This window comes from Thunnus maccoyii, chromosome 5 (assembly GCF_910596095.1).
Source record: "Thunnus maccoyii chromosome 5, fThuMac1.1, whole genome shotgun sequence".
NCBI classification, from domain to species: Eukaryota; Metazoa; Chordata; class Actinopteri; order Scombriformes; family Scombridae; genus Thunnus; species Thunnus maccoyii.
Genome location: NC_056537.1, coordinates 5,869,260 through 5,888,673, shown reverse-complemented (window position 1 = coordinate 5,888,673; position 19,414 = coordinate 5,869,260). Strand labels below are relative to the sequence as shown.

At 41.5% G+C, this 19,414-nt stretch overlaps 1 protein-coding gene across 6 annotated transcripts in view; it reads left to right on the top strand.

The window, feature by feature from the left end:
- Positions 1–19,414, top strand: part of LOC121896970 (suppressor of tumorigenicity 7 protein homolog) — a 65,002-nt gene that overhangs the window by 4,922 nt on the left and 40,666 nt on the right. For 5 of the 6 annotated variants that reach the window (XM_042411119.1, XM_042411118.1, XM_042411122.1 and 2 more), the window contains one exon: positions 14,061–14,096. The exons of the other annotated variant lie outside the window; for it this stretch is intronic. In XM_042411119.1, the coding sequence (XP_042267053.1) occupies positions 14,061–14,096 (36 nt within the window). The remainder of the gene's footprint in view (positions 1–14,060; positions 14,097–19,414) is intronic. 6 annotated transcript variants of the gene reach the window in all.

The following is a 19,414-nucleotide window of genomic DNA, read 5'->3' as shown; positions in this document are numbered from 1 at the left end:
AAACATGCAAGTCTTGAGTTTTGCCATAACAGTGTCAATGGAGGGGAAATACTTTGAAAGTTTAAGATTATTCCAAAGCTTTGAGGCAGCTACAGCAAAGTCTCAATCTCCCTTACCAACTGATAGAAGAACTGTATAAAAAGAAACTGGAAATGACCTCAGACATCACTCTGATAAAAACAGGACGGCCGCAAACATTTGGTGAATAAAGCATGCTGTCCTGGAGTTGGGTGACATGTTTAAATTTTTAATATAAGCTCACACTGGACTGCACCTTGCTGTTCTAAAAGTTAGAAATTGCACAGTCATCAAACACGATTTGCAAATGTAGATATAGATTAGCTTCAGCAATTCATCTCCATCCTGTATGCTTACAGTGCAGAGTGTGTGTTGCGTAAATGATCATCCACCTACCAAACTCTCACACCAGCATTTGTACTTATTTTCAGTACTTCAAGATAACATTTAAATTGCAATGTGTAGGTTGAACTAAATGAAGCTTAAAGAAACACAACCCCATTTATAATTGTGTAGGATGCTAAGCTCAACAATAAGCAGTTTCTGGCACAGTTGCCACCTCTGGATTTGGCATCTCAATTTTTTGTGCAGCCATAAGACTCAAAAGGTCAGCATGTAAAGAGAGATTTATGGACCATTTTGTGGTACCATATCAACTCCCAGTAGCCCTCAATGGCCATTTAGGCCATGCTGAAATTGTAGAAGTGGCATATTATGCATCTTCATGTTTTTGTAGAGAATACTGGCAAGGTTTGCCTTGAAGACCCTTGATAATAACTTGTATCTGAGTTCACACAGATTCTGCAGGGCATTTTCCCAGGCTTAATTTTCTGCAGATAATTAATTCATGAATCAGAAATAAAATCTCTTTGAGGATAGGACTTATCCTAAACACTTCTTTACTGCAATAAGATTCCAATATAGCCAGTCAGGGATGGGGCAGTAAAGCTCGTGCTAAGGTAGTTCCACATCTCTGGTAGCAAGCCACAATCTTGTTAAATACACATATAAGCTTGGAAAGGTATGGGCATGTTTTTTGACCTGATGCAGTAAGAACATCTCCATAGAACTCACTGAATAGTTTAATGCAAAGTGTTTAACATCCAGTCCAAAATAAAGTTGTAGAACAAAAGTCTTGGGTTTAAATACATAGAAACTCTCTGAGTTGGCTAAATGATGTGACACACACAGTCAGACACAGCACACATTCACCACAAAGCCAGATCAGACTGGCCAGGAACCTTTATTTAGAACCTGTGCGCTGCTTCAGTAACACGATCTCAGTCAGAAATGTTTGCCCTACCTTTGACGGGGCAGGCTGCCCTGCCCTGCCTGGAAAAAAGTCCACAATCACAGTCTGTTTTTCGTCCACTTTCTGTCTGCTTTCAATCAGCTGTTCCCAGTGAGAACAGAAAGCCTGGATCACCTTCATCCTTGAAGCACCCAAACTGGTAATTCAAGGCAAACACTCTGAACCCCTCACAGCTGGCTCTCTAATATCTGACCCGCCATGCCAATGAAGGCTCTGGCCAAGTGAGGGAAAGGTCGTGGCTGCTACGTAGGCACACTGACTGTCCAAAATGTCATACACTCTGCTAGTGAGGTACAATGATAAGGTGAATCCACATAAAATCCATTATCCCATATGGATCCCCCTCACTAGATTTATATCAGTCATGAAAGATGAAAGGTAGATAAGTAACAGCTTAGAGTCTTTTTTTTAATCTATGCCAAAGTGCAAAAGGGACTGTAGCTCAGCAACAGGAAGATTTCTAATATTTTGTACAGTTAGTGACCATCTGAAAGTTTTGGATGTTGGGTAACAGACCACCTAATTAGATTTAATTTCATTTAAATAGGACAAATCATCCTTTTTGTGATGTTATGTCGTTTTCATACTGTTATGATGTCAGGTGTCTATGTTAAACATGGTCAAAGGTCCAAAATGGGAGGTGAACATATGTAAATATGCTCCTCGAAAGTTAAAAGCCAGGCTTCTGTCTGTTCTGAATGCTTTGTTTGCAATGTTACCTCTATTTCCTCCTTGTGCAGATTGCTTGCTCATGCCCACAAATGGCTGTCCGTTCTGTAGCCTTTGTTACCAAGGTTGTTCCATGTGTTGTTTGTATTGTCCACTCAGTCATTACTCTTCAGTAAAGAACGAGAAAAAGAAGTGAAATCCTACTATTATTGTTTGTTTATGTTGCCTCCCGAACTGCCAGAAGTCTGCCATGTCGCACCTTCCGGATGCGTCTTGGCAGCTGGAAGGTGCCAGTCAGAACAGAGTGAGCTTATCGGGAGGGGGACCTTAAAAAGACAGGAGCTAAAACAGCCTTTTTCAGACAGAGGCTGAACTGAGGGCCTGCATGAAGGGCCAGTATAAGATAAATGAGTTTTTTTTAAACTGTAAATCATTCCAGTAGAGCCGCAGAATAAAAATATAGAACTGGAAATGTGCATGGTATATATGTCTCCTTTACAATTGAATGCCGTGTGGAGAATATAAACCCCTCAACCATTACCACATCACACCCAACCAGTTTTTCACAGTGTTTATGTACAATAGATTTTGGTCTGATCAGCAGTGCAAGAAACTAATCTCTCTGTCTACAGGACATAGTGGTTAATAAAACAATTCTGTAGATAACCAGCTAATCATTTAAAACACATAAGGAACATAAGGATGATGACTTGCTACCATATTGCAGCAATCCAGCTATTGGCTGTACATCTTACACTAAACATTGTCTTTGTGGCAATTTTCCTCACCATTTAGGAGTTACTGTGGGACTTAGGGCAAAGGTGCTGATTATAGTCTATTCTTCATGTAATGAGGAATGCACTTTTACAGCAAGGTTGGCTAAATAATAAAAGTATAAGCTGTGTAGTTTTACCACAAAAGCACACTTACTTCAGGTTCTGGCTTCAGTAACTAAATTAAAAGTAAATTCCTGCACAATGGTTGCTTGCATGCCAAAAAGATTAGTTAATCCGACAAGGCTAACAGCCACAGTCAGAGGTTACTAACATGAAGCAGGTGGTTATTTCCTCACCCTCTGTTCCTCATCTTTACTTCCTATTTTGCATACAGAGACAGTTTGATGAATGACATGTCCAATGGCCTGTATTTCAATGCAATTTACATACTCTGTATTTGAATGCCTGCACATATTTGAATCTATCCAAACTATATGATAAGATTTACAAGAATCTGTGTAATACTAGAGACATCCTGCCTGAAACAATCATCGGGTGTGTTCTTACATTTTATTTCAGTGCCAGACAAAGTAAGTTTTATGCTTAATTGAGCTAGATTATATCTTTGCATAATGACTTACTGGCAGTATTGGGCAATATTTTTGGCTGGACCGACCACAGACCAGCCCTATAACCCTGGATGTCTGTCCGTCACTAACTGACTGACTGACTCACTGAGTGATGAAGTTACACCATTGGTTGGATGGCCCAGTGTTGGAGTTTCACCATTGGCCGTTGCTGACTGAGACTGAGCACAGCCCCGAAATAAGTTTTAAAAACACACATTTACTGACTCAGGCTTCTCACACGAAGGCTCCGACACTGACAGGAGCATCAACCTGCGGTTACAAAGAGAAGCGACAGATCCATTTTACCAGCCTGCACGACAGCTAGCAGGTACTGAGCATGGCTAGCATCATTAGCATAGCTGTGCTGTGCTGTATAAAAACATGGTGTAGGTGCAGTGTTTCTGGTTTAACACCACTGTGCTGGGCAGGTGACAGGTGTGTTTATGGTGTTTGTGTGCTCTGAAAGACATCACGGCGCAGATATAAAGTCACACAGCGGACTGACTGTTAGCCTAGCATGCTAACCCTATGTAAACATACGGATGAGACCATATGTTCCTAGACATCTACTGATAGAAACAGATGGAAGAGCAGGGGCAGTTAACAGATAATTAGAATAGTTATAATTAAAATTAGCCCTCTTTAAAATGAAACATCCCAAGATATTAGTGGGATTTATACCTTTATTTTTGACTCAAATGTAGCTCCACCATGTCATGTGATATGCTTCTCCAGTACACTTAAACGACAAATATTACTGGGACACTAAAACCGCCTATCTCTATTTCGCACATTGACCATACACGGTTCAGCCATATACTAGGTTTTGACCTAGTCTTGTTTTAAATAACCTTTCCTGTGCAGTAGCTGTTGTTTTACACTCATTGTCTGCTACTGGTATTGGATCATGTCAGTTCTTCCACCACAATAGAAACACCCAGCAGATTTTTTATTTTTTGGTGTATTTGATTTCATGTCTATTAGTAGAGTAACTCGACCCCCATTCTAGTCCAGAGTGGTTGACATTGCCTGAGGCTGTGTTCAGTTTAACCTGAGAAACGCTACACTCTGAACAGCGCTCAGAGTCAGATAATCTTTGGAAATGAAAGCATGGAGTATTGGTTTTACTGTGACTTATCTCAGAACATCTCAGAACAGCTCATATAGATATTAGAGCTGCAATTATAATGATGATGTTAATTGATTAATCATTTTTAATCAAGTTTTTTCTGGTTTATTTAGTCTTCTATAGAGTAAACTTAATATCTGTGTATAGACTGTTGGTCGGGACAAAAGAGGACATTCAAGGACATCAGGGCTTGGAATACAGTGATGGAGATTTCTCGACAAACAACTAATTGATTCATTGAGAAAATAATCGACACATTAATCGATAATGAAAATAATCATTAGTTGCAGCCCTACTATATACATTCACCGGCCACTTGATTAGGGACACCTGTGCAATCTAATTTGCCATCATAGTCTCATTTGCCACCATAATCTGCCATAAATTCTACATTTACGAAGTTTATACATTTTCAACTTTTGTTGACATTGTCAGAAAGGTGATAATTCTACTTTATGTTTATTATCAAGGACGTAATGGGTGATGGTGGTGTAGTTGAATGGTGTCCCTAATATTTTGTCCACTCCATTAACATACATGAGAGGGGCAAAATATTAGGAATACTTGATATGTGTGTTAAAACAGAGGGTAGAGTCTAAAGTTAAACCTAGATTTTTTTTACCTCGGCAACAGTGGATGTAATAAAACCAGGGATGGCCAAATTTAGCTGGGGGATTTTACAAAGTGTGGCTGGGGAGGCAACAAGGATAGCCTCAGGTTTATCCTGGTTAAGATTAAGGTAACTGCCGGTCATTCAAGCATTTATATCATTTAAGCAGTCTGTCAGGTTGGATGGTGGTAGAATGTCCAAGGGCTTGTTGTGTATGTAGAGCTGTGTGTCATCAGCATAGCAGTGAAAATTTAGGCCATTTCGATGAATTATATGTCCAAGAGGGTGAATGTAAATAATGAACAGTAATGGTCCAAGAACTGAGCCCTGGGGGACACCGTGGGAGAGGGGGGGATGTGGGAGACTTAAAGCTGTTTTCTAGCTGTGAGGTAGGACTTGAACTATGATAATGGAGTGCCACAGACACCAAGTAGTGTTTCTAACCGGTTCATCAGAAGATTATGATAGACTGTATCAAAAGCAGCAGTGAGATCTAACAGGATAGTTTACTGAGGTAACCAGAGTCAGCAGCTACAAGCAGATCATTGGCAACTTTGGTGAGTACAGTCTCAGTGCTGTGTTTTGCCCTGAACCCAGACTGGGACTCTTCCCATAAGTTGTTGTTAGACATATGAATCCGCAGTTCAAAAAAGACCAAAGAACCTGGAAAATATGAATTTGTATTATATTCATCTGAGAGGCTTAAAGCAGAGAATTCTGACTTTTTTTTCTTAAAAAATTACTTAAAACAATTATCAGAATTGTTGGTGATTAATTTTCTGTCTTTGAATAATTGACAAATTGATTTATTGACTAATTCATCTACATTTCATAACTATAGGCAATATGAGATGCTCATACACAACTTAGAAATATAATACAGCAGTTCTATATTTAACCAAAAGATGAACACTGACAAATCCAAAGTTTGTGTTGCCACAACCTAAACAAATGATCGGTAGGGAATAATAGCGCTTGTTTAAGACGAAACCCTCACAGATCAAGTAAAAGACATAAATGTTTAACAGAAGTAACTCTGAGTTTAAAATAAGTTTGTCTCCTTAGACTCAAACAAGCCAAGAAAAAATAATGAAAGCACTGGAAAAACTGTAAGGTGTGAGCAAAACATCAAAGCCCTAGTTGTGCAAATGGGACTGGTTAGAGGCAGCAGGGAAACACTGTATTTGCCTTGAGTATACAAGGTGCACTTGAATGCACCATGAAGTCCTGCACGCTTTGCCATACAAAGCGATGTAGATTTAAGAGTTTACAAGGTGCACCTGAATGCAACATGAAGTCCCTGTCGGCGCCCATGCACTTTAAAGCGATGTAGACGCGCAAACGATTTTTAAGTGGAGATAGTGCGACCGTGCCTCCCCAAAGTGTGGATGGCGTGACTTGACCGCAGTCTTCTCTGCATCACGAAGACTCATGAAGAGTCATGTTTTGATTCAGAGTGTGCATGGGGAGGAGGGGCTATTCACAGATGGATCAGTGTGTTTGTGTGAGAGAGAGAGAGAGAGAGAGAGAGAGACAGAGAGCGAGAGCGGGGCAAGGAGGGGCTGAGAGAATCAGTGCAGCTCTTACAATGAAATAAGATTTTACTCATTTTAAATAGTAAAAAAAAAAAAAAAATAGAAAATCAATATGTGGCGGTCAGTGTTGATTTTGTGGCGAGCTGCCACAAATAAATCAATGTATGAGAAACACAGCAGTTTAATATTGCGCTTGGTTGAAATTACAGTATTTTTACTGCCACTGGAGGTCGGTCCTTCCATACCAGAAGGTGGATTATATGGCTGTGGTCAAAAATATGACACCGGACATAATCCCAATGGTGAAATCCAACTCAAAAACAAGCCCAGGTGATTCTAAAAATACTACGGAGAAAAATGGCTGTGGAAATAAATACACCTCTATGAAAAAGTGAGAGTATATTAGTGCCCAAAACCAAACAAGGAGACAGACAGGGAGTATGGATGAGGAGGTGAATGTGTGATCTTAAAAAAATGTTTTTTTTCTACAAGTTAAATGTTTTTTTGGTGCCTGTGAGATCAACATCAATTTGTGAGTATGAGGCAGAGCGCTGTTGGAAAAACAGAATATGTGCGTAGTAAAAGTACCTTGGATAAAGATGAAAAAAACTGAATTCAGTATCATCCTCCTTGACTGAGCTTTGCTTGTCTGGACCTGTTCAGATTAGTCCTACTATTCAAAGGAACTACTGAAGAAGAAGTGACAGCCCACTAGTCTTTTTTTCCTTTGTGCGTTCACTTCAGTGGGTTCCTGTCTGTGAAGAAATGTATTGATAATTCAGGCAATGTCAGGCCTAACACACACTAATAATAATGTGTAGCCGCTACACACAGCACGGCTATGCTATGCTAATAATGCTAGCCATGCTAATTAGCTGCTAGCCGCCGTTCAGGCTGGTAAAATGATCCATCACATCCCTTTGTTTCTGCGGGTTGGTTTCAAAACACAAGCTGCTCTCAGACTGCTGGAAGCTGTAAGAAGCCCGGCCGGGTTTATCTGGGTTATCGGTGAGATCTGTGCTGTGAGCCCAGGTCAGCCTACTTCCTCCAGCTCGTCTCTGGTGTCCAGCTGGGGGGACAGCAGCAGCCTCCGTATGAGATGCTTAGACATCTCATAATGACAAAAGCTGGTTCAGTTGGTTCACATAAAATCAAACCGGTATAAGCCGGTATCCAGCATAGACTGGACCAGACCGGCAAAACTGGATATCGACCCAACCCTAATGGTTATTTATTTGTGCTTTAGGATGTAACCACCATCAAACAATCAGAAAATAATGTTGTATTTCTCTCATTCAGTGGCTTTGTTCTGGTCCTAAACTGTATACCCATGACTCTGATTGGTCTGCATAAACTTTTACTGGCCCCGGGCCATTGGGCCATCGGTTACGTCGAACCCTGGTTGCTGTTTAAAAGCACAATATTCAAAGGAAGTGTAGCTTACAGTTTCAGCCATAATGTATAGGTTGGTTGATCGAGCTTTGGTTTATTGTTTTAAAATGCATATTCAAATGGCTTGCCATAGACCATGAAATTGTAATTCATTGGTTGTCCATGCATCAGTGGCCTTGTAATAGCAGCTCTGGGAGGGCTGGAGAAACACAATTCCCCGTTTTGACCAGCTGGTGTCAGCAGTGACAGTCACAGTTCTCCTGACCCAGTTAGCTGAATGATAGCGCTGTATTTGAATTGTGACCCAGTGGAGGTAATCAAAGCCTCGCTGACCTTCCTTTTGTGGTGGAGTCTGGTTCCTCTGAAAGGGAAACAAGGGGGATGATTGTCTGGTCATCAAAAGATTGCCAATCCCTGCTGTTGTCTACATGGTGGATGTGGTGGGCACAATCCATTTTTTTTCACACCAGCTGGCTTTAAGTACTGGAAATTTAATCTCTTCAGGTCAGGAAATGACCACCAGCTAAATGCTAAATCTAGGAGCGCCCTAGTTGCCAAATGGTTACGTCCCTGGTTCGATTCCAGCCAGGGACCTTTGTTGCATGTCATACCCATCTCTCTGATCTTATTTCCTGTCTGCCTCTTCACTAATCACTGTCAAAAAAAAAAAAAAAAAAAAAGGCTAAATTTGACTACCAGCAAATATGCGTCTGGCTGGGTGGGTTGCCAACTGAAGCAGAAACATTGTTTGGGGAACAAGCCATGATTTGGAGATGCTGTTCTCTTTCTAAACTCTGCTGAGTTGGTGAAATGCTGAAAAGAGGCTGGTGAATTTCAGGAGGTACTAGTCATTGTAGCCTGAGGACGAATGGGGGTTTCTGCCCTTATTCTTCCACAGAAGATGTCGGGATATGTACCCGATTGTCATCTTTTCTTGGAACATATGGGGGTCTAATCAGTGCTCGGTCTTTGTAACACAAGTCAAGGATGGGATGGCATGTAGCTTATTGTGCACAGGCCAGATACTAGATTAGATTTTTGATCAGTTTGGGCCTTTTGTGTCGGCGTGCTTTTTATGGCTTGCGCTACTTTACGCCTCATTATCAACACACTCGTGTCAACGTCAAGTCCTCTGAAGTATCTCATTTTGGGTTGTTCTAATAGACTGTCTTCTCTCCTCCCTCCTCCTCTATTTTATATTTCTCCTCATTTTTCCCCTCTCGCTGAAGGATGGCCACACTCCTCTCACGCTTATTATCAGTTGCCTAGCAACCAGGAGGAGATGCTTTTTTCGGGGTGGTACTTTGTGATGGAAGCGGGGGCGGGGTGAGGTGTGCATTGTTCAGGAATAAATGGCTTGTGAATTCAGTTCCACCGAAGAGAGGCGGCGAGTAGCACTGTTTTTTTTAAGAAGAAGATTCATTGAACGACGGCATTGTTCCATTACATAGTGTCTCAATTAGCAAACTCATTCACCTGAGCTTCACCACTGTTATGGCAATGGGTTTGCATCCTAATTATCACTGTGCCAGTGAGAGTAAGGCAAGGTGCCAGTGTGTGTAACCGTGGGCCATGTGTGACTCAGACAAACTTTGAAGAGGAAGAGGCTGAAGTTGACAGTGAGGGGCTCTTCAGTTTCACCACTTCTGCATCACCAAACACTGTCTTGGAGACAGATACTGTTTTTGTCTCTCTGTTCACTCGTGTAAAAAAATGCTAGCATTTCATGATAGATTTTAACATTTCATTATGTAACAAATACAATAAATACACAGGAAATATGATTTCACCTTAATGCATTTTATTTGAATCTTCTATCAAGAAAGAACTTCCAAAGAGTGTTTGGTGGTTTCACATGTCCAAACCTATAAATGCTCTGAATTGGGGAGCACACTCTGTACTGCCAGATGTCCAATTATTTTATTCAGTTACTAAATTAGTTTATCTCAGAAGAAGACTTCTATCGAATGTGGGGCTGTGCGGGCGGTTGTGCCGGCTTCAAAATCTATGAATTAGATTAAGTCATTTCAACAGTGGTGAGCCCCTGTTGTTACTGTGTGTGTGTGTGTGTGTCCTCAGTAAAGCGGTGATGTTTTGGCTGAAGCTGACAGGTAGTGTAAAGCCATTACGACCATAGAGTAGCAAAGTTCGATGCATTTCCAGAGAATTTGTTGCTAGCTGTAAGGAAACCACAAGCGTATGGTGGATGAATATTTAGCTGGGTTGTGCAAACCATTACTTCTGCTTTGCTCAGCCCCTGTGATTATCACAGCTGCACCATAACACTCAACCCCCCCCCAAGCTGTTGATCCCAATTCAGATCATACCAACGACGTGAGAGCAAATCACACTGAATGTGATTACAGAAGAGAGTGTATCGTACAGATCCCGGTGCCTTCCTCTTCACCTCTCTCAACGGAGCGTTTGAGAGAGGGGCCCTCTCGTGTAATTAACGTGACCCCCGGAGATGTCTTTAGTAAGGACGGAGGGAATGGCGGTGCTCTGCAAAGAACATTCATCTTAAAATACCACAAAACTGCCAACTGGGTGAGATTATATATTCGCCTCCAATTTTAGTTTAATTTGCTTGAGCAATTCTTTGGGAATAAGTTTAAATGTCACTGAATTTGTATCAGGGAAATGGAGAACGGGTGAGTTTTTAAAGTGTGTAAAAAAATAGAGCTGCAACAATTAGACGATTAATCGGTTAGTTGTCGATTATTAAATTAATCTACAACTATTTTAATAATCGATTAAAGGTTTTGAGTCATTTTTTTAAGAAAAAAATGTCCAAATTCTCTGACTCAAGCTTCTCAAATGTGAATATTTTCTAGTTTCTTTAGTCGTCTATGACAGTAAACTGAATATCTTTGTGTTATGGACTCTGTTGGGATAAAATAAGACGTTTTTAGGTTGGGAAACATCAAGATTTTTCACCTTTTTCTAACATTTTATAGACCAAACAAGTCATCGATTAATCAAGAAAATTATTGTTGGCTGCAGCCCCAAACTCAATGTTAACAAAACATAAATTATCTTAATTCCTCACATCGTGCGTCCACTCAGGTTAATACACATTTCATGGTGCAAAGCATGTAAAACATCTGCAGGTGCTTCACCAAACACAACTGGACTTCAAGCCTGTTTTTCCGCTGCCCTTTCTGTCATGTTTCCCAATCATATTTTTAAAATAGAAAAAGTATGTCGGTTGACTTTTGGATCCCTTCAGTGTCCCGCAAAATGATTTTTAATGAAAAATGAAATTGAATTGGGGAAAAAAAATAGTTTAATAATGATAGCTTACATTATAAATTATCCCACCCCACTACCAGATTTAGCTTATTAAAAGACTTTGACCCAGTATTGCAAGAAATGTTTTGGAAGATAAATATTTTTGCAGTGAATCAGGAGAGAGAGAGAGAGAAGGCGTCCCTTTGAAGGACAAAGACATTGGGGGGAAGAGGAGGAGGGTGAGGAGGAGGAGGAGGGTGACTGAGTATGAGACACAAAAGAACACAGGCCTCAATCGGTACACACTCCTCTATTCAGCAGCCGAGCTAATCCACATGCTAGCTAGCTTCACCCCATTCACAGCGGGGGCCACGAGGACGTCCGGCTGACCTCCCGTCTATTTAGGTTAGCGAGCTGTTGTACAGACTCACCACTGTACCCATTCATATGTTGTCCCAGAGTGTGCACCACTGCTGCATGGTTACTGGGTTATGTGTGCACTTCACTACATTTTAAAGGCTCCGTACTCCAGTCTTTATTAAAGTTTTACAGTATGCATCAATAATGAGACTTATCACTTGCAGCAGGTTTACTACGAGCACATTTGGGTATCCATGCATCCTAAAGAGGGAAAGAAAGTTAAATCATTTAGATTTAGAGCTCTTAAAAAGATTCACATGTCCTGAATACAGTCTTTTTTTTTTTTGTTATATAATGCAGATTTTTATAGAGAGTGTATAAATACATGTTTGGTGGTGTTAACAGCTGCCAAATTAAATATGCAAAATACCATCATTTGTGTACAGTAGCTTGATCAAAAGAGGTGATCGACCGTTAGTGTTTATGTTCAGTTGACATACATTTTACTTCCAGTTGGTGCCCATGTGCAGTAGCTGAAAATAGCTACATATATAATTTTTGCATGTTATGTCCATACACATTTCATCTCTTGAGGTCTTGTTTCTACTACAACTTCAATCAGCTCTACTTTTTTTTTTTTGTTTGTTTTTGGTTGTTGATTTTCTGATAATCCTGGTCTGTATTTGATTTTGGGTCCATTTAAATGGGACAAAGTGCTTTTTGGAGCCTGTAGGGACAGGAGCACGCTAATACAGACATCTGATGTACTTTTATTAAAAGATTTGAAGGCTAGAGTAGATTTACCTGCATGTTATTTAGTCATTTTAAAGCAATGACCGCTCACGTTTTTTTAAAATTTCTCTATGGTGTTTAATTGTTTTCTAATCTAATATGTACCTGTGCGTTAACAGTTAAATGAAAGTATACATAGAGTATGTTTTGATAGGTTTTCTTTGAATGCAGGTTTGATTGATGATGTTGTTATTACAGCAGAAAATATGTTACCTGGCTCACTGACGGCCAGGTGTGTGTGTGTGTGTGTGTGTGTGTGTGTGTGTGTGTGTGTGTGTGTGTGTGTGTGTGTGTTGTTTTAACAGCAGGTAAACACACAGCAGTCTCTAATGCTCGGCTTCATACTCTTTTCAATTTGTCCAACTGACAGACTGCAGCCCCTAGCTCCCCTCACTGCTCCTTCGTGTGTGTGTGTGCGTGTGTGTGTGTGTGTGTGTGTGTGTGTGTGTGTGTGTGTGTGTGTGTGTGTGTGCGTGTGCGTGTGTGTGTCCCGTTGTATCTCTAGCGGTTGGCTTTTTTTTTTTTTTTTTTTTTTTTAGCTCCAAAGTAGACAAACCATTTTGATTGGCCTGCGTCCCACTCTCTTTCTCCGGTGCCCCCTCAGCACCAGCTGCCTCCCTCCTCCCCCTCAGTATCTCTTTATCTGTCCCCCCCTCTTCTGCCTCTTTTCTCTCTTCATCCTCCTTTTTCTCCTCTCCCTTCCCACTCCCTCCCTTCTCTCTTTGCTGCCTTCTTCCTTTCTTCGCACCCTTTTCGCTCCCGCTCTTCCCGTCTTTCTCTTGTGCTCAATCTCCCTCCTTTACTCCCCTTATTCTCCTTGCCTCTCTCCCCTTCTCCCTCCTCGCCTCCCTCCCTCCCTCTGCCCATCTAGCAGCAGCAGCAGCAGTAGTCAGTCAGTCTTTTTACAGCTCCCTCTCTCTCTCTCCCCCCTCTCTGTCCTGACGTCACTCTCTGTTTGCATAGCTATTGTCTTACAGCGGCTGCAGCAGCAGCAGCGGTGGCCGTGGCTCTTCACCGGATTTTGAGTTTTTCACTCCCCCTTGTCTCCCCTCTCCACGGGAAAGCCTCTCTCTCTCTCTCTCTCTCCCTCCGTCTCTCTCTCTCTCTCTCTCTCCCTCCCCTCTCTCCTCTCTCTTCATTAGTAAATCCTACAGTGGAATGAGAAGCGAGAGAGTGACGAGAGAGGAGAGGATGAGAAGAAGAATATAGACTGCAGAAAGAGGAGAGATGCGTTAGCTAGCCGCAAACACCCGTTATCTCCATCTCTGGATTTGACCACACTTTGCCACGGCTGTGAAGGATTTCTGCTTTTTTTATTTATATTTATTTATTGATTGATTTAATCCTCCAAAAGGCCTCTTGTATTTTTGTTTTTTTTGTGGCCGGACTAACTGAGCGTGTGTGTGTGTGGAGGAGGGCTTTTAAAGCAGCGACGGATAGCGGAGCTGGGGCATCTGGCCGTCTGGGAGGCAGCGACGGCCGGCTGGCTGCATTGTGTTGCTTTGATGACCCCCGCTGTGTAGCTGCCTGCTCATCAACCTCCCCTCTCTCTCTCTCTCTCTCTCTCTCTCTCTATCTCTCTCTCACCCTCCCCCCTTCTCTCTCCTCTCTTTCCTCCTTCTCATCCTCCTCCTCCTCCTCCTCCTCCTCCTCTCTCTCCATCACAGCTCCCGATCCAGCCATGTTCGGCACAGAGTCATCATGTAAGTACCACCACCATCCTCCCGCCGCTCGTGTGTCTGTGTATCTTTATGTGTCTTTTTATTTTTATGTGTACGTTTTTATCTCATGGAGAGGAGGAAAAAGGAAACTAGCTATTCCTGCATCCCTCCTCTCCTCTCCTCTCCTCTCTTCTTCCTGTTTTGCCTCCATGGTTGCTAGTGGCAGATTGCATGGGGAGAAATCTGGGATCTACCATTTTAGCACGGAGGGTCGGCACTACAAGCTAGCTGGTCATGCTGAGCTTACAGCCTGCCTTGCATTCTCTCACTCACAGCCTTACTCTGTGTGTGTGTGTGTGCGTGCTTGCGTGCGTGTGTGTGTGTATGGAGTCATGTCCTGTCAGTATGTATTTACAGTCCTCTTGAGTGTAATGGCGTGTTAGTTGAAAGTGTATATGAGTGAGAATGTCAGAAGATGGATGCTTTTCGCCGGAGTTGCATCGTTTTCAGACGCATCAGCCTACCCCTTCTCTCCTCTTTCTCCCACTCAGTCAGATGTCTGTAAGGTGCAAGTGAAGCATTTCCAGTCTGGGACGCTACTGAAGCTAACATAACACACTGCCGTCGTGTATGTATATGTATGTATGCGTGCACGTGTGTGTGTCCAACCTCCTTCAGAAGAGTTGATCTGTAGTTGGACCGACGTCTCTCTCCCCCCTCTACCCCACCCTCTCTCATGAAAACCTTTCACTTTGATCAATACCATGATACCTCACTCCACTACCTGCTCTATGCTTCAAGGAAGTCTGAGCTGACCTAATTGATTCTGTCACGGCTGCAGAGTCAGAGCAAAAAAGTAACTTCTATTTTTTTTTTTTTTTTTTTTTTGACGTCAGATCAGAGCTAGCTTGCACGCCGGCAGCTGCACAGGCTGTGTGTTGTGTTGTGTGTGTGTGTTAGCGTCCCGGCTGTTACTGTGAGGGAGAGCTGTCATGCACCACTTCCCTGCTGAACAGTTTAGTGTAATCTTTGTTTATCAAAATGCACAGCTGAGTGGATGACACCGTGGAGTCTTCTGGAAGCGCAGCCTGGTACAGATCACATTTTATATTTCACCAAAAAAGCCCCTGACCGAGGTTGTCTTGTCCTTGTGGTCTGGGAGTCTGAGTTCTTGCCAAAATTTGAGGTCATTTGAGGGTCAAACTTAATGCTTTCACTAAGTCAGTTGGACAGCAGATTGTCTACAGGGGTTTTTAGCCTGCAGGAATTGTTGTAGCTTTTAAAAGGTTGTGATGATCTATTTCAAGCACTGAATACATGTTTGAAAGATCTTGAAGAGGGTTTATTGTTGTAGGGATCGTATTGTGTTACATGTCTTCTGTCTTTTGTAATCATGGCAAAGGATTAATGAAAACAAATTAGACTATAAGTGCCGATGTTGAGCTTTTCCAAATTTCTGCTTATGCTTGTCTTTTCAGTAAAACCCTTGTTTAGATGTTTTAACATCTGTTGCAGCTGACTCTTGCCTTTCAGTAGAGTAGAAGATTGAATGGTGATGAAGAAAGAATAGAGTGTTAAACAACAGAAGAGAAGTATAAGAAGAAATCTGGAATCGCTCATCCTACTTACATTTTTGTTCCTAAAGGATTCAAGGAGATATAAAATACTAGAGGTCAAGTAGTTGTGTCCATTCCCTGTGTTTCAGCTTCAAATTAGACAATGTGTTTATACAGTATTATGTCAGAGAAATAAAGTTCATATACAAGATGTATTGTTGTTGACGGACACGGTGACTATACCAGAGATGCAGCGTGACCTGTTTGATTATGAGGCAGTTTCTGCTTGGACACCCTGCTGCTGTCTTATGATGTTGTAGGACTATTAGTTTTTCCATTTTGTTATGTGATCAGTTGGGTACAGGTACACTAGAAAGTCATAACTGTGCTGTATTTCAGTAGGAAACTAAATGGTAATGGTGCTGCACCAAGGCCATAGTGCATATACAGCATACAGAGAAGATTAGTGAATGGAGGCCAATGAGTAACAGTTCACAGGATCTGATTCAAAAGAGTACATGGTAGCTGTGGCCAGCTTTTTACAGCTGATAAGGTTGTTTTGACTGTGAACACATGAAAACATACATAAATTCCATTATTATTTGGTTCAATAGTAAATGTCAAACTCACTTGGTGATTGTGGTGCTTTTCTTTGTGACCACACAATGAATATACAGAACATGTCACTGGTTCAGTAGACTGTCATGTGAGACATAGTCAATCCTGACTCACTGAGTAATAAAGTTGCATCATTGGTCGGCTGGCCCAGTGTTGGAGTTTCCCAATTGGCTTTTGCCCTTTCAAAATGTATCGGTTTCAATGACGTCCTCAGGGGGCATTTACAGTGGAGCTGAAATAGGCAAAGTTTTAAAAATACACATTTACCAACTGAAGCATCTCACATGGAGGCTCTGATACTGACAGGAGCACCAAAGAGATGCGACGGATCCATTTTACCAGCCTGTACGGCGGCTAGCAGCTAGTTAGCGTGGCTAGCATCGTTAGCATAGCTGTGCCGTGCAGTGTGTAGCCCATAGACTGTATAACAATAAGGTTTAGCTGTGGTGTCTCTGGTTTAACAGCACCGTGCTGGGCAGGTGACAGGTGTGTTGATGGTGTTTCTGCTCTGAAAGACATCACGGCGTGGATATAAAGTCACACAGCTGATGGACTGTTAGCCTAGCATGCTAATCCTATGTAAACATATGGATGAAGCCGTATATTTACAGACATCCGCAGATAGAAGCAGATGAAAGAGCAAATAATTAGAATAGTTTCAATTAAAATTAAAATAAGTTCTCTTTCAAATCAAACATCTCAAGATATGAGTGGGAAGTATTGTTCTTGCAACTGCATTTATCTTTTTTTCTTTTTCTTTTTTGATTCAAACGTTTGTAATATGCTAGTTCAGTAAACTTTAACAACAAGTTTTACTGGGACCACTACAGAAAATTGCAGATGAACATTTCATATCCAGAAATTCACATTATAGACACTACCACTGACTATCCCTGTAACAAATTGGACACAATTTCGCACATTGACCATACATGATCCAGCCATATACTAGATTTAGTCTTGTTGTTGGAGCCCTCTGCGTTGGCACCCCTGCTGCGTCGCCGTACTGGGCCCATTCAAATAAAATGAAAGGGTTGTGTTTTTTCCTGCAGGGCTAAAGTCGGTCTGAACGTCGTCGTTGTGTGCTGCTACCACCAACCATTATAGATATAAATGTTTGATTTTCATAGAAATTGGCAGTTTCTTACGTTGACAGAGCTTTATGCAAATTCATTCATAGCTTTTTGAAATTACCTTGGAAACAAACAGAATGTGGCGAAATTATAATACCCATTTACTGTTGGAAAATGCCCATCAACTAATTTTAAATGGGCATTAGGTTCTGTAGGTCTGTAGGTTTAGGTCATAAACTCACCAGCATTTGTTGAAACACTCAGAGGCAAGTGGAGCCTCTTTTATAGGCAGTTTCATTGGAATTGCTTTGCTAGGAAACAGCTTGGGTCCAAGTTTATTTCCAAGCAGCGAACACTGCATCAGCAAACACTGAAATGGGAAATGAACTTGGACACATTTAGAAAGTTTTTGTTTGATACAGCGAAATAGTCTCTGGAATTGGAGGCTATGTTAAAATAGCAATCTATAGTTTTTGACAGTATATGAGACTTTTATACTTTTTATGATGAGCCTTTCCAACTGTGATGGTGTAAATCAGGATTTTCTGCTGTAGTCATAATGACATTGTGCAAGCTGACCATCGAGTCATCTGGCTTTGACAGAGACGCTTGTAACTAGGATGCTACAAGTCTTGTCTCCACAGCAGTGTGTGTCATTGAGGAAAACACTCAACCTGCACCTCGGGGGTGTAAGATTTGTGCGTTTAATAAGCCAAAATCTGATCTCAAGTACATCCAGATTGAGAGGAACAAAATCCTGGCAAGTTCTCATATCCATGGCTGGAGTTCTGAAACACTGCTGTCCTGTTCAGCCTCACTCGCAATTCTCAAGATAATAGAATTATTTTAACAGTTAAAATGTTTATATCATAAATAAGCCACAGTGATTTTAATTTTAGACATTGGTATAATCACAGTGTACAGTCTATCGTCAAACTATCACTGGGGAAAAAATGGAAGCCTCTTTCAACTTCTGTGCTGCATTGTACGTTGTGGGTCAGTGATCAGGTTTGGTGGGAAATGTGCCGAATTGCTTTCTGGCACCAAACAGGGCTCCATTTGAAACCACCCACTATACTAGCAGAACATACTGATTTGGCCAAAATTTAGCATGTGGTATGCAGAATGAAACAAAAGCAAAATCAGCAGCAGTGTTTCCCCCTAGGAGTTTTTTGTGGTAAACACCGAAAAAACCCTAAAGAGACAAGAAGAGACGAGTCATTCACATCGCAAGTTTCCAAGAGTTTCCAAGGAAACAACACAGAGGTTGACTCATGTTTCAGAACAGTGCCGCACAGAGGCTCTCAAACGCAAATGATTATTGATTTCCGAATGAATGGATGTTTGGCATTATTTTTGGCATTAAAGAAAAGTTTTTTTTTGGTCCGTTGGGGCCTCTCGTTGGCCTGGTGGCCAACCAGGCCTGTGCAATTATAGAGGAAATACTGAGCAGTATGCCAAAAATACCCGGATGTCATACTAATTTGGAAAAAATCTCCAGTATGCATCCAACCAGTCTACCTCATCTACCGAGTTCCACAATGCTAAGCACTGGAACGGTGACAACAACCGGTCATTTTTGAAACGGCGGACAGCAACATAGCAGAGATTTTGAACCAGGCTAAAAGCTGTTGTAATTTTCGCTCTAGGACTATTAATATGTCACTTTATTAAGTTATAATTCAGGCAAGAAATTAACCATTTAGATTTGTGTGTTCAGTTTATCCCAGTAACAGCTGTTTGGAAATTTGCTCCGATGTTTTCAGAGATATGAGGAGCTGCTGGCTGAGTGAGACCAGTCAGTCAACTCAGCTGTTGCCGTTAGCCGTGCTATTGTTTACTTTCACTTTCCAAACCCGGAAACTGGTTAAGCCTGGCCTAGTATACTGCAAATTAAGTTGATTTAACAGTTTCATGCTGAATACTACCATGAAAAGCAGTATGCAGTATACTGTAATACTGCGTTCTTTGGTAGTCTGTAGTAGGTGGTTCTGAATATAGCCTCGCTTCCCCCTTCCTCATTATGGCAGATGATAGAGGTAGTGAAAAGCCAGGAAATCACCTCCAACATGTTGATTCTTTTCAGTTCAGCAAATGACAATACAAATAAAAA